General features: G+C 40.6%; 1 protein-coding gene across 5 annotated transcripts in view; it reads right to left on the bottom strand.

Annotated features, from left to right (window-relative positions):
- HMBOX1 (homeobox containing 1) overlaps positions 1-12,153 on the bottom strand; it is a 220,107-nt gene that overhangs the window by 20,796 nt on the left and 187,158 nt on the right. For all 5 annotated transcript variants that reach the window (XM_089657646.1, XM_089657647.1, XM_089657649.1 and 2 more), the window contains exon 6: positions 9,172-9,325. In XM_089657646.1, coding sequence (XP_089513772.1) covers positions 9,172-9,325 — 154 coding nt within the window. The remainder of the gene's footprint in view (positions 1-9,171; positions 9,326-12,153) is intronic.

Raw genomic sequence — 12,153 nt, 5'->3', positions numbered from 1 at the left:
CTGTCCCTGTCCCCTTTTAATCATACAGGATCAGCATCACATGTGGATGTTAGCCAAGATTCCTATTTAAGGAAAATGTATACACCGCCCTGCTTGCTCTTCCCACCAGCCATGATCTACCTGCACTACATAGAGAAGCATAGAAACCCAGTAATGACATCAGTGGGTCTAAAATAAGGTATGTAATGAAAATGGAAAGGATTTATTTAATAACATCATTAGCGTGTTGCTGATGGAAAGGAAAGATGGACACCGCTTAACCGACCCCAGAAGTCAAATGCATGAATGGCTTGGCCTCAACCACCATTCCAGCCAAGTCCTCTGACGTGCTTAGCCCGGCCACCAGGGCTTGATCACAGAGTTTGTAATCAAGGCCCAATGGGTGGGGCGAAACGTATCACAGGGGCATGTTTTGAGCAGTGGCTGAGGCCAAGCTATTCATGCGTCTGACTCCTGGGGTCAGTTGTGCGGTATCCATCTTTCCTTTCCATCAGCTACACTGGAACAGCTTTAAGACACCTACTCCCTGTCTTTGCTGGCGGGGTGATTTTTTTTCTCACCATCCAGCTTAGAGTGGTGCCATAAGACATTTTCACAGTCAGTGTGTTGATAAGAGGGAGTGAAGAACCAGGGAAGCAAAATATAAGCAAAACATTAGATTTCATTGCATATAATCTAAATGATTTACTAAAATATTGGTGTGAATTTCAGATTTTGTAAGCATATTTTATAAATTATGACCTTTTTTAACAAACAGATTTGTAGATTCTATTTTGTATGGCAGGGAATGCGATTAACATCCTTGCTAAAGAACTGCCTAAATAAAAGCCTTTAGCCATAGCGATCCGGCTGTTTTTCAGACATTTTGGGCAGGTGGGTGATGAGGGCGGCACGGTAAGGCACAATGTACAGCACTTCTAAGCAGACAGCAAGGCATGCATACCTAGTGAATGAACATGGCACAGTGACTAATGCTAGTCTCCGAGTTAGACCAGAAGTAAGTGGGCGACTTCAGACAAAGTGATCACTGCCCTAATGTCTTGTGATGAATTGCTAGTGATAGCTAGAAATAGGATCAATGGTATGTAGCATGATCCCACAATGCTCCAAATTGCTGCAATCAATTGCTTCTACTTGCAAGTACATGTGTAGCAATGTCTAGAGAATAATTACAGGCAAACACAGGGGAATGAACTATCACAAAAAAACCTTCCATGTGCACCCAACCTTCCTTTCCCTGCACAGTGACAACTCATGGTTCCAAATAACAAATGGGTCCTTGTTATATTGTTTATCCTGTATATCCTGAGAACTAAATTTGGTTTAAAAGCATTATAAACCTTCCTACCTGCACCTTGTGTTTTTTACCTGCATAAGATGTGCATCGATTAAGTAGTTTCATGGTGTCATTTGTTGTCCTGTATGCACAGTCTATAGAAAATCTTTACATTCTCATGTCAGTAGATTTTGGTTTGTTTTGAAACATGCAGCATGGCACTGCACAGGGTAATGCATGACCTATGTCAGTAGTGTGAGAACTGACACTTCCTATGAACATACTACACATCCCAGGATCTCTGGGACTAGTGCTCTGCAGGTAATAGCTAATTACATATGACGCAGCCTCAAGCAGGCAGAGCCATTAACAGACCGCGCTCTCACATTTGTGATACAATACAGAGGAAATGGCGAGCCGTGGATGATGACTCGGAACAAGAAGTTACCCATCCCTTTGGGAATAGGGACAAGCTAAGTGAATGAATACATGGATATAGGGCAGGGGTAGGCAACCTGCGGCTCTCTAGCTGTTGAACTACATTTCCCATGAGGCATTGCAAAGATTACAAAACTGACAGTTACAGCTATGACTTGCAGAGGCATGATGGAACTTGTAGTCCTGTGGCTCTCAGGTTGCCTACCCCTAATATAGGGGAACCAATCAGCTATGGCACAGCCACAAGTGAGCCCATCATTACACTGGAAGATAACCAAATCACACAGAGAATATAACTACATTAAAAGCTCATTCACACTAGAATGTAGTGCGGGAAACCCCCCGTGTGGTTTCCCACACCGCATTCCAGTCGCACTACCCTTGCAATCTGCAGCGGGTGTCAGTGCAAAGTTAGTGACACCTCAAATGCAGTGTGATTACCCACACCAGATCGCGTGGTTCAACAGTACCATGTGATCTGGGCTGCAGCGTGTTTAAAAAAAATAGTGCAGGCGCTTCTTTTGGTGCGGTGCAATTCCAGCCTATTCAAAACCATGCAGCGTTCCTGTGCAATTCACATGTAGTTCCTAGTGTGAATGGGCCTAATACATAGTTAAAACTAAAAAAATATTGGACAGTGTACTATGCCTTCAAGGAAGCCTTACTGAATTCAGTAGTGAGAAGGTAGCCTGGAACAGGCATACAAAGAAAAAAAAATTAGAAAATTCAAAATTCCTTAGCTGCATATTTCTCCAAGTCAGAAGCTAAAATTACTGAAGCCACAGGAGCCAGGGAAACTTGTATTTTCAGAAGAAGCGGTCAGCAATTGTATTCTCTATAGCACTTCTCTATAGGTTTCTTTAAAGCCCAGTTCCAGCTTTTTTTTTTTTTTTTTTTTTTACCCCTGCATGCCCTACCCTGAAGCTCATAACCCACTACCTCCTCGCCCTTCCTAAGACACTTGTGTCTTGAGCTGGTCTAGTCCTTATTATACAATCCCTTTGTTGGAATTCATTGAAGGACACTACAGCCTACAAGAAGAATGGACATTATGCAACAACTAAAGACCATAACCCCTCCTCCAGATATCCTGCTCATTTATATCAAGCAGTATATATACACAGTTGTGTTTCAAAAGTTTGCATCCCCTGGCAGAAAACATGAAATGTTGGCACGGATACTGAAAATATGACTGATCAAGCCAAAAAAACCTGTCTTTTATTAAGGGATAGTGATCAAATTAGCCTTTGTAACATAGCTTTTTGGCTGCTCTTTAAATCATAATGATAACAGAAACTATCCAAATAGCCCTGATGAAAAGTTTCTATCCTCTAGAATGTTTGGCCTTGGTACAGACACACAAGGTGACACACACTGGTTAAAATAGCAATGAAGGGTTAATTTCCCATATCTGTGACTTTTTAATATGCAATCAGTGTCTGTGTATAAACCATCACTGAGTTTGTTAGCTCTTATGTGGATGCACTGGCTAGATACTGAGCCATGGGGAACAGGAAAGAACTGTCAAAAGACCTGCGTAACAAGATAATGAAACATTATAAAGATGGAAAAGGATAAAAAAAAAAAAAGATAAGCATTGGAAATGCCAGTCAGTACTGCTCAATCAATTTATTAAGAAGTGCAAGTGCACACTTCGGGGATCTCTTGATACCAAGCCTAGGTAAGGTAAATCAAGAAAGATTGCAGCCACAACTGCCAGAAGCATTGTTTGGGACACAAAGAAAAACCCACAGGAAATCTCAGGAGAAATACAGGCTCCTGTAGAAAAAAAGATGATGCTTGAACAAAAATGAGCTGCATGGTCGAGTTGCCAGAAAGAAGCCTTTACTGTGCCGATGCCACAAAACAACCCGGTTACAATATGCCCAACAACACCTTGACACGCCTCACAGCTTCTGGCACACTGATCTGGAGTGAAGAGACCAAAATAGAGTGCTACATATGTTTGGAGAGGGGTCAACAAGGCATACAGCGACAAGAATACCATTCGCACAGTGAAGCATGGTGGTGGCACACTGATGTTTTGGAGGTGTGCAAGCTCTAAAAAGGCACAGGGAATCTTGTGAAAATTGATGGGAAGATGAATGCAGCATGTCATCAGAAAATACTGGCAGACAATTTGCATTCTTCTGCATGAAAGCTGCGCATGGGACACTCTTGGACTTTCCAGCACAACAATGACCCTAAGCACAAGGCCAAGGTGACCCTCCAGTGGTTACAGCAGAAAAAGGTGAAGGTTCTGGAGTGACCATCACAGTCTCCTGACCTTAATATCATCGAGCCAATCTGGGGAAATCTCAAACATGGAGTTCATGCAAGACGACCAAAGACTTTGCATGACCTGGAGGCATTTTGCGAAGATGAATAGGCAGCTCTACCACCTGCAAGAATTCAGGGCCTTTTAGACAACTATTACAAAGGATTGCACACTGTCATTAATGCTAAATGGTGCAATACACAGTATTAGGAACTAAGGGGTTGCAGACTTTTGAACAGGGGGCATTTCATCGGTTTACTTGTTGCCAGGTTTTGTTTTAGGATTGTGCCATTCTGCTCGCTCTCAGAACACATTTCTGGTACTCACGGAAAGGTCCCAATCTCCTCTTTCGATCGGGACCTTTCCCAATCATGTGACCGCCGTGACACAGCGGTCATATGACCCTAAACCCGGCCTCTGAAACCCTTAAAGGGCCGGGAGGTGCCGGCGTGAAGGAGTTAAGCTAGCCAACTGCATCAAGTAATCCCTCTATGGCCAGTCCTACTCTGCTCTGCCAACACAAATGCTACTGTGGACACAATGCCAACCTGGGGCAAATAGACACAAAGTGGGGGAGGGCTACTAGTACTAGTCAGTAGGCAGACCTGAAATTAGTAGCTCTCCCTCACTTTAGTGGGATTACTTTGACGCAGCTGGCCAGCTTAAAAATCTATCACGTTACTGTGCTTTCAAAAGTGTTTTTCAATCTTTTTAAACCTTTCATTAAAATAATCCCTGGTATCCTGCACAAAAGGTCCTTGATCTTCTTGGTGACAATGTTTTGTTATGGTCTCTCAGCTGCTCTCCTGCTTTGGCGCCCTGTCACATGCACTTCCAATGCAGACTAAAGGCTAGGACACACAATTAGAATATCGGCCAAAAAAAAAAAAAAAGAAAACATTTGGAGCGATTGTCCGATAATCTGATTGTTAGTACACAGCTTTCAAAAGCTGATCATGACAGCTCATGCAAAAAAATCCGAAGGGACAAGCATGAAAAATTTTCTTGTAAGATAACAGAACAAATGATTTTCATGCAATTAGTATAGTATTTGTACAAAAAAAAAAAATCAAGTGACCGAGACAGCACATGCTCGGAAATGAAAGAATACATTACAATCCAATACATTATTATTACTTCTAAAATGATATTCGGTCTTATGAGGGTTTTCGTAACCTATTCATTCTTGATAGGAAACTAGCAAGCAATCAAAAGAAAAAAAAACATTGTCAGAAATTGTCATCGTATGTACTAGGCATTAGGCTGGCAGCTGATGACAAAAAAAAACAAAAAAACGTATTCCCCTAGCCTCACAACTGAGGTACATGGAGGAATCCTCCTTACTGCGCTGCTGTATTCTAACCGCAGAATCCAAATACCCTGACCAGCATTGCAGCGGATTGTTTGCAATACTGAACACACAATTTTCCAACATTCCCTTTCAAAAGAAGCCAATTGTTAGATTGACTTCAAACTATTGGGAACAGCCATAGATGGATTGAAATTTAATCCATCTATGGCCAGCTTAAGTGGCTGTGCCAAAGCTCACTGCTCAGGTATAGTTCACCCTTTGCTACCAATAGGAAATATGCCATGAGAAGTGTCACGCAGCCATGAATTCTTGTAGACCAAAACTGTTGCAGGAGATCAGCAGCTCTTAGATGCAACAAAGGATGAAAAAAAGGTGAAACCAATATGTTCCAAAAGGCAAAAGTATAACAATTGTTTATGAAACACTGTGCTTCAGAAGGATATCATGCAGTTAGGTTGTGCGTGGAAATCCCAGTAGATCAACATTTTTTGAAATACTCAGGCCAGCCCATCTGGCACCAACAACCATGCCATGTTCAAAGTCACTTAAATCCCCTTTCTTCCCCATTCTGATGCTCGGTTTGAACTTCAGCAAGTCCTCTTCACCACATCTAGAAGCCTAAATGAATTGAGTTGCTGTGATGAGATTGGTTGATTAGCACTTTGTGTTACCAAGCAATTGAACAGGTCCACCTCATACATTAGCCAGTGAGTGTATATCTGAGCACTGTGGTGAAAGTCCCCATTCTGATGCTCAGTTTGAACTTCAGCAAGTCCTCTTCACCACGTCTATATGCCGAAATGCATTGAGTTGCTGCCATGTGATTGACTGATTAGCACTTCGTGTTACCAAGCAATTGAACAGGTCCACCTAATAAATTAGCCAATGAGTGTATATCTGAGCACTGTGGTGAAAGTCACGTCGGAGTCAGTCTTACAGCCTCACTGGGACTTATTGTTCATGAGCACTGTATATCTGAATACTATAATGCAGCGGGGCCGAGCAAAAAAAATCTGTACGGACTGCAGATCCAACTAGAGAACTGTGGGACTGCCTGGAGAGCGTGTATGTGACGGGATCAGAAAAGGAGACTCAAGATAGCAGGGTTGCTGAGAGATAGAGAAAACTAACCAAGACACTAGAGAGCCAGACAGACCCTGGACTATTGGAGTGATCAACAAAAGGTGAATAAGAGGTGCTGGATTCAGAAAAATTGTCTCCAAGACCAGGAAGGCATTAGCTGGGATTCTTGATTGAACCTTGACAGCTCTACCACAAAGCGAGGAAAAGGTCTCTGCGGAGAAATCCTCATGGGATAGACAAAAAAATACACATTGGAGTTCTTTTTAGTTTGAGCAAAAAAGTGGGCAAGAAGCTCTGAAATGTACCACAGTGACTGGACTGACCCTTTGAAACGTCCTACATTCGATGCAGAGCCAGACAATAGACAAAAACTGAACCATGGGTTAACCCTTTACAATGAGAATCCAGGAAGGACTGATCAGACATCTACAACTGTACAGCTCTACCACTGTATGGTATGTTTGCCAAGCATCGATTAAGCGAAGGGACACAGCAAAATTGTCCTAATCAGAACCAAACTCAACAAAAACACTAAATGACCATGGAATATTGTAAGGTGACAATTAGGCTCCTTAATGCTCCAAAGCCTGCAAAAGGACCCTAAGAGCATCACGGAGAGGAATGGTTATTGGTTGACAATCATCGTGAAGAAAAGAGAAGGAGCTCATTCTGAACTCACTGAGGGAGCAAAAGCTGAAATATCTGGTGAATGTTCTGTGGAGAAACTGGTGTTTATCCAAAGATAAATAAAAATACAAATTGGGTGATTTGCTGGACTAAAGACCTCTGTGTCCCAGCTACAGTAAAGATGTACTTGTTGCTCAGAATTACAAATTCCAAGCAAAGCGATTGTTTCAACATTTCCAGGAATTAATACTTTAACCAAGATGTCACTGGCGAATGTGTGTAATAGCTTTTTATATGGACAAGGAGTAACTGGAGTGCCTGGAATAGAGTAGGGTATTTCATTTGGAAGTGGACTTACCTGTAAAAAAAAACATCAATATTCTGGCTTGGGTTTGGTGATTGTAAAGGTTCAGATTTTTATTTATTTTTATTTTTTTTAAACAACAAACACGTCATATTTACCTGTTCTGTGCATGCTCACTCCCAAGCCGCCTCTGCATGTCTATGAGACACACAGAGCGTGGCTCGGACCAACAGGACAGGCAGGTAAGTAAGTTTATTACAGAAGAGACATAGAATGTCCCTAGCAGTCTGATTATGTCAATATTTCTGTGCTCAAAGCGGTATTTTTTTTTGCATGGAAATATGTAGTTTTTTTATTGTAGGCCTGTAATTTTTAGGAATAACTCAGTGAAATCTGTCCGAACAAAAGCCTAGTAAACATCCCGGGTATGTTAAAATTTGAAAAACGAATTCATAAATTGTAATTTAATAATCATAAAAAATATTATATTAATAATAAATTTAATTCAATAATATAATCAAACCAAAAACACTGAAATTTTAAATATAGCGCCAAGTTCGCATATCACTGAGCAAAGTCGAAAAATCGTTTTCAATGTCTGATGACGAATTTCCCCCACGAATCATTATCACTCAATTCTGCAAGTGGTTCTAATTTACTATCGCTGTTCTCTAGCCGGTCTAAAACCGCTTTTGACCTAAAGGGATGCTGTTTGGACATTTTTCAGTTTCCAGGCAGAAAGAACAGTAAAAATGCAGGCAGGGCACAGGACAAAGCACTCGGGACAAAATGTATGTGAAATGGTTTGATACAGGAATGTTTTACTATGTGATTTTAGTGAATTTAGTGAATGTCACTTTTTGACATTTTTAAATTTCCCGTCAGTTCTGTCCTCGTACGTCCTGACACACGCAGGGAACGGAACCCGGAAGACAGATGCCGGCATCAGCCAGAGGACATTGCCGAGGACACATCGCGGGAGCGCAGGACAAGGTAAGTGATACAGGGATCCCGGAGCAACGCTGCAGGGTATTCCTGAGTGTAGCTCGGGGTTACCACTTGTGGTGCTGAAACTTTACCCCGAGCTACACTCGGGGTAAAGTTAAAAAACCTACCTGTTCCCCATTTTTTATTTTTTCCGTAAAGTTCCCCTTAATGTAATCAGAAAGTTATGACTAAAGAAACAGACCCATAGTGGAAATGTAAAAATTATTGTGGACCATAGTGGCTAAAGGAAAAAAAAAAAACAATAAAACCACAGGAAATAAAAATTTGACCATAGATATACTTTATTGCTGTAGGTTTCATTGCTACAAACCAAAAGCAGTAAAGCGACAAGGATGTAATTTGTATGCAACACAAATTAGAATAAATTACCTGACTTCAATATAATTACCAAGATTGTTTTGAGAAGGCTGGGTGAAGCTGAGGACAAGCCTTTATTGTGGCTCATGGTGGTTCAGCCATATGGAATTCACAGGAGGGCATCCACATATATTATATGCAGGCATACAACAATGTACTCTGCTAACTGAAGCCCTTGCAACCCAAACATTAGGATCCAGCAAACCCCAACACCAGCACCCATGTGACTGGAGACCCTCAACATTAACATCTGCTCTCCTTCTCAACCTTAATGTGTAAATCCAATCCTTAGTCTACAATTCCCCGACTTAAATCAAACCATAATGCCAAAGACTAATCCAACCCCGTTGTCTGATGTCAAGCACAACTCTAACCTTCCTGCTGTTCTGACAAGACACATGTCAAATGGTTTAGGGAAAAGTGATCATATACTCATACACCACCATGTTTCACAGCAGGAATATCAGTTTTAATAAACCACGCCATACCTTTCCATGACAGCCAGACACTCTTTCCTCCAGGTGAACCGGCTGCCCCGTCGTAACCTGAATGTACCGGAGGTAGCGGTGACAGGGGGTGGGGTTTGCCTCCACTCTGTGTCATCTATAGGGATGGGAGCTGGTCTCATACTTAGAGTTGCACCTGCAACATTTAAAAATAAAGTTAATTTTTAGTACACTCAGACTGCAGCGGTCTTTATAAAGTGCGTTTTCGTTATTTGGTTAGCTTTAAAAAAAAAAAAAAGTAAATAAAATTAGCGTGCCCCAAAAATGTATGACCTAGGGTTTCTAGGTGGGTGTTACGCAGAGACATAAATTAGCCAAATAATAATAATTTATAATAAAATAATTATGTTATATACTTAATGTATAAAATAATAACTACCCAAATAATAAATTATAATAAAATATAGTAAGAATTACCTAAATATTGCTATTATTTGGGTATTAATAATTAACCAAATGATAATCATATTAATAATATTATTAATGCAAAGATATAAATTACAACAGCCAGAGAGCTTCCTTGCTCTAGCCCTGGAAGGTGAGCAGTCCCTCACATTTTCAATACAAGACCAGAAGTGGCCTGGAGGGCATTCTAATTTCATTTTAAAAACAATTGACCAGAATTCAGTTTTAATTTCAGATTAATGATTAGCTGCAAAAAAAAATATTACAAGTGACAGAAAATGTATTGTTGAACAGAACCTGTTCCAAATACTTATGTGTAAGAACAGGATAAAGGGGAACTGGTCATCAGATATACAGTATATTTGTTAGAATGTGCTAAAGGGTACATGCATTTTTATTCATTTATTTTACATCTTCTGCATACCAAGAAGAACCTAAAATCTTATGATGTCTACTGGGATGAAACGCGTTTGAAGGGGCTAATGGACGTGACATCTCGCATGCTTTTGCTGGAAGTCAAACCGGATAGAGACTCTGCCGATCAGATACATGCAAACAAGATATAGCCGTGCCTGGCTTTTTATACAGCAGGTAAAATAGTATTGAACATGTAACCATTTTTCTCAGCAAATATATTTCTAAAGGTGCTATTGACATGAAATTTTCAGCACATGTCGGTAACAAACCATGCAATCCATATAAACAAAGAAACCAAAACAAATAAGTTCAGAAATTAAGTTATGTATAATAAAATGGAATGACACAGGGAAAGAGTATTGAACACATGAAGAAAAGGGAGGTGCAAAAAGGCATGGAAAGCCAAGACATCAGCTGAAATCAGTAATTAGAGAGTAATCCTGCCCCTTGTCAGTGCAAATTAATATCAGCTGGTTCAGTCACAACTGATGGCCTATAAAAAGGGGTCGCATTACCAAGGTGTCACATAAGAAACATCTCATGATGGGTAAAAGCAAAGAGGTCTCTGAAGACCTTTGCAACCTTATTGTTGTAAAACATATTGATGGCATTGGTTACAGAAGGATTTCTAAACTTCTGAATCTTCCAGTGAGCACTGTTGGGGCCATAATCAAGTGGAAAGAACATCATTTCACCATAAACCGTCCACGACCAGGTGCTCATCGCAAGATTTCTGACAGAGGAGTGAAAAGAATTATCAGAAGAGTTGTCCAAGAGCCAAGGACCACTTGTGGAGAGCTTCAGAAAGACCTAGAATAGCAGGTACAATTGTTTTAAAGAAAACAATAAGTAATGCACTCAACCACCATGGCCTATATGCACTCTCACTACGCAAGACTCCACTGCTGAAGAAAAAGCAAGTTGAAGCTTGTTTAAAGTTTGCTGCACAACATTTAGACAAGCCTGTGAAATACTGGAAGAATATAGTCTGGTCAGATGAGACCAAAATGGAACTCTTTGGATGCCATAATACACATTATGTTCGGAGGTCAAATGGAACTGCTCATCACCCCAAAAACACCATCCTAACAGTGAAGCATGGAGGTGGGAGGAACATCATGGTGTGGGGTTGTTTTTCAGCATCATTGAAGGAAGGATGAATGGAAAAATGTACCAAGACATCCTTGATAAAAAATCTGCTGCCATCTACCAGGATGATGAAGATGAAACGAGGGTGGACATTTCAGCAAGGCAATGATCCCAAAACACAAAGCCAAGGAAACTCAATTGGTTTCAAAGAAAGAAAATAAAGCTGGTAGAATGGCCCAGCCAATCACCTGACTTGAATCCAACAGAGATCAGTGTTCACAGAAGAGGCCCACAGAACCTTCAAGATTTGAAGATTGTCGGTGTGAAAGAATGGGCCAAAATCACCCCTGAGCAATGCATGCGACTAGTTTCTCCATACAGGAGGCATCTTGAAGCTGTAATTACCAACAAAGGCTCTTGCACAAAGTATTAAATACATTTCAATTAGTGTGTTCAATACTTTTTCCCAGTGTCATTCCATTTTATTACACATAAAACTTAATTTCTGAACTTATTTGTTTTGGTGTCTTTGTATGTATGGATTGCATGGGTTGTTACGGACATGTGGTGAAAATTTAATGTCAATAACACCTTTAGAATTATATTTACTGACAAAAATGGTGACGTTTGTCAATCCTTATTTTACTCGCTGTATATGTGAGTGTGCATTCTTATTTTTAAATAAATGTGAACGTTTCTAACTATATTACACCATGCAAGTCCTCTTGCTCTATACATGACATTGCAGGAAGTGTGAGACTGCTTTTATTTTTTTTTTGATTGCTGTTGCATCAGTGACTGGGATCATTAACCCTATATGCACATCAGACCATTTATAATTTGATGGCCACATCTTTCTGGTAAGGGCCTCTTGTGTGCATGGAGGTGAATTTGGTTTACGGGTGTTTCTCTCGCCTGCAGTGATTTAAGTGTGGATTGTAAGCTCCAAGGATCAGGCCCTCCTTTCCTTCTTGTATTGAACTGTATTGTTGCTGTATTGTCTCCCATTATATTGTAAAGCGCTGAGCAAAACTGTTACATCCTGTATAATAA

This window comes from Staurois parvus, unplaced genomic scaffold (assembly GCF_062004578.1).
Source record: "Staurois parvus isolate SC_StPar_1 unplaced genomic scaffold, SC_StPar_1.0 ptg001016l, whole genome shotgun sequence".
NCBI classification, from domain to species: domain Eukaryota; kingdom Metazoa; phylum Chordata; class Amphibia; order Anura; family Ranidae; genus Staurois; species Staurois parvus.
The sequence above is the reverse complement of the archived record's forward strand: the minus strand, read 5'-3'. Positions and strand labels throughout refer to the sequence as shown.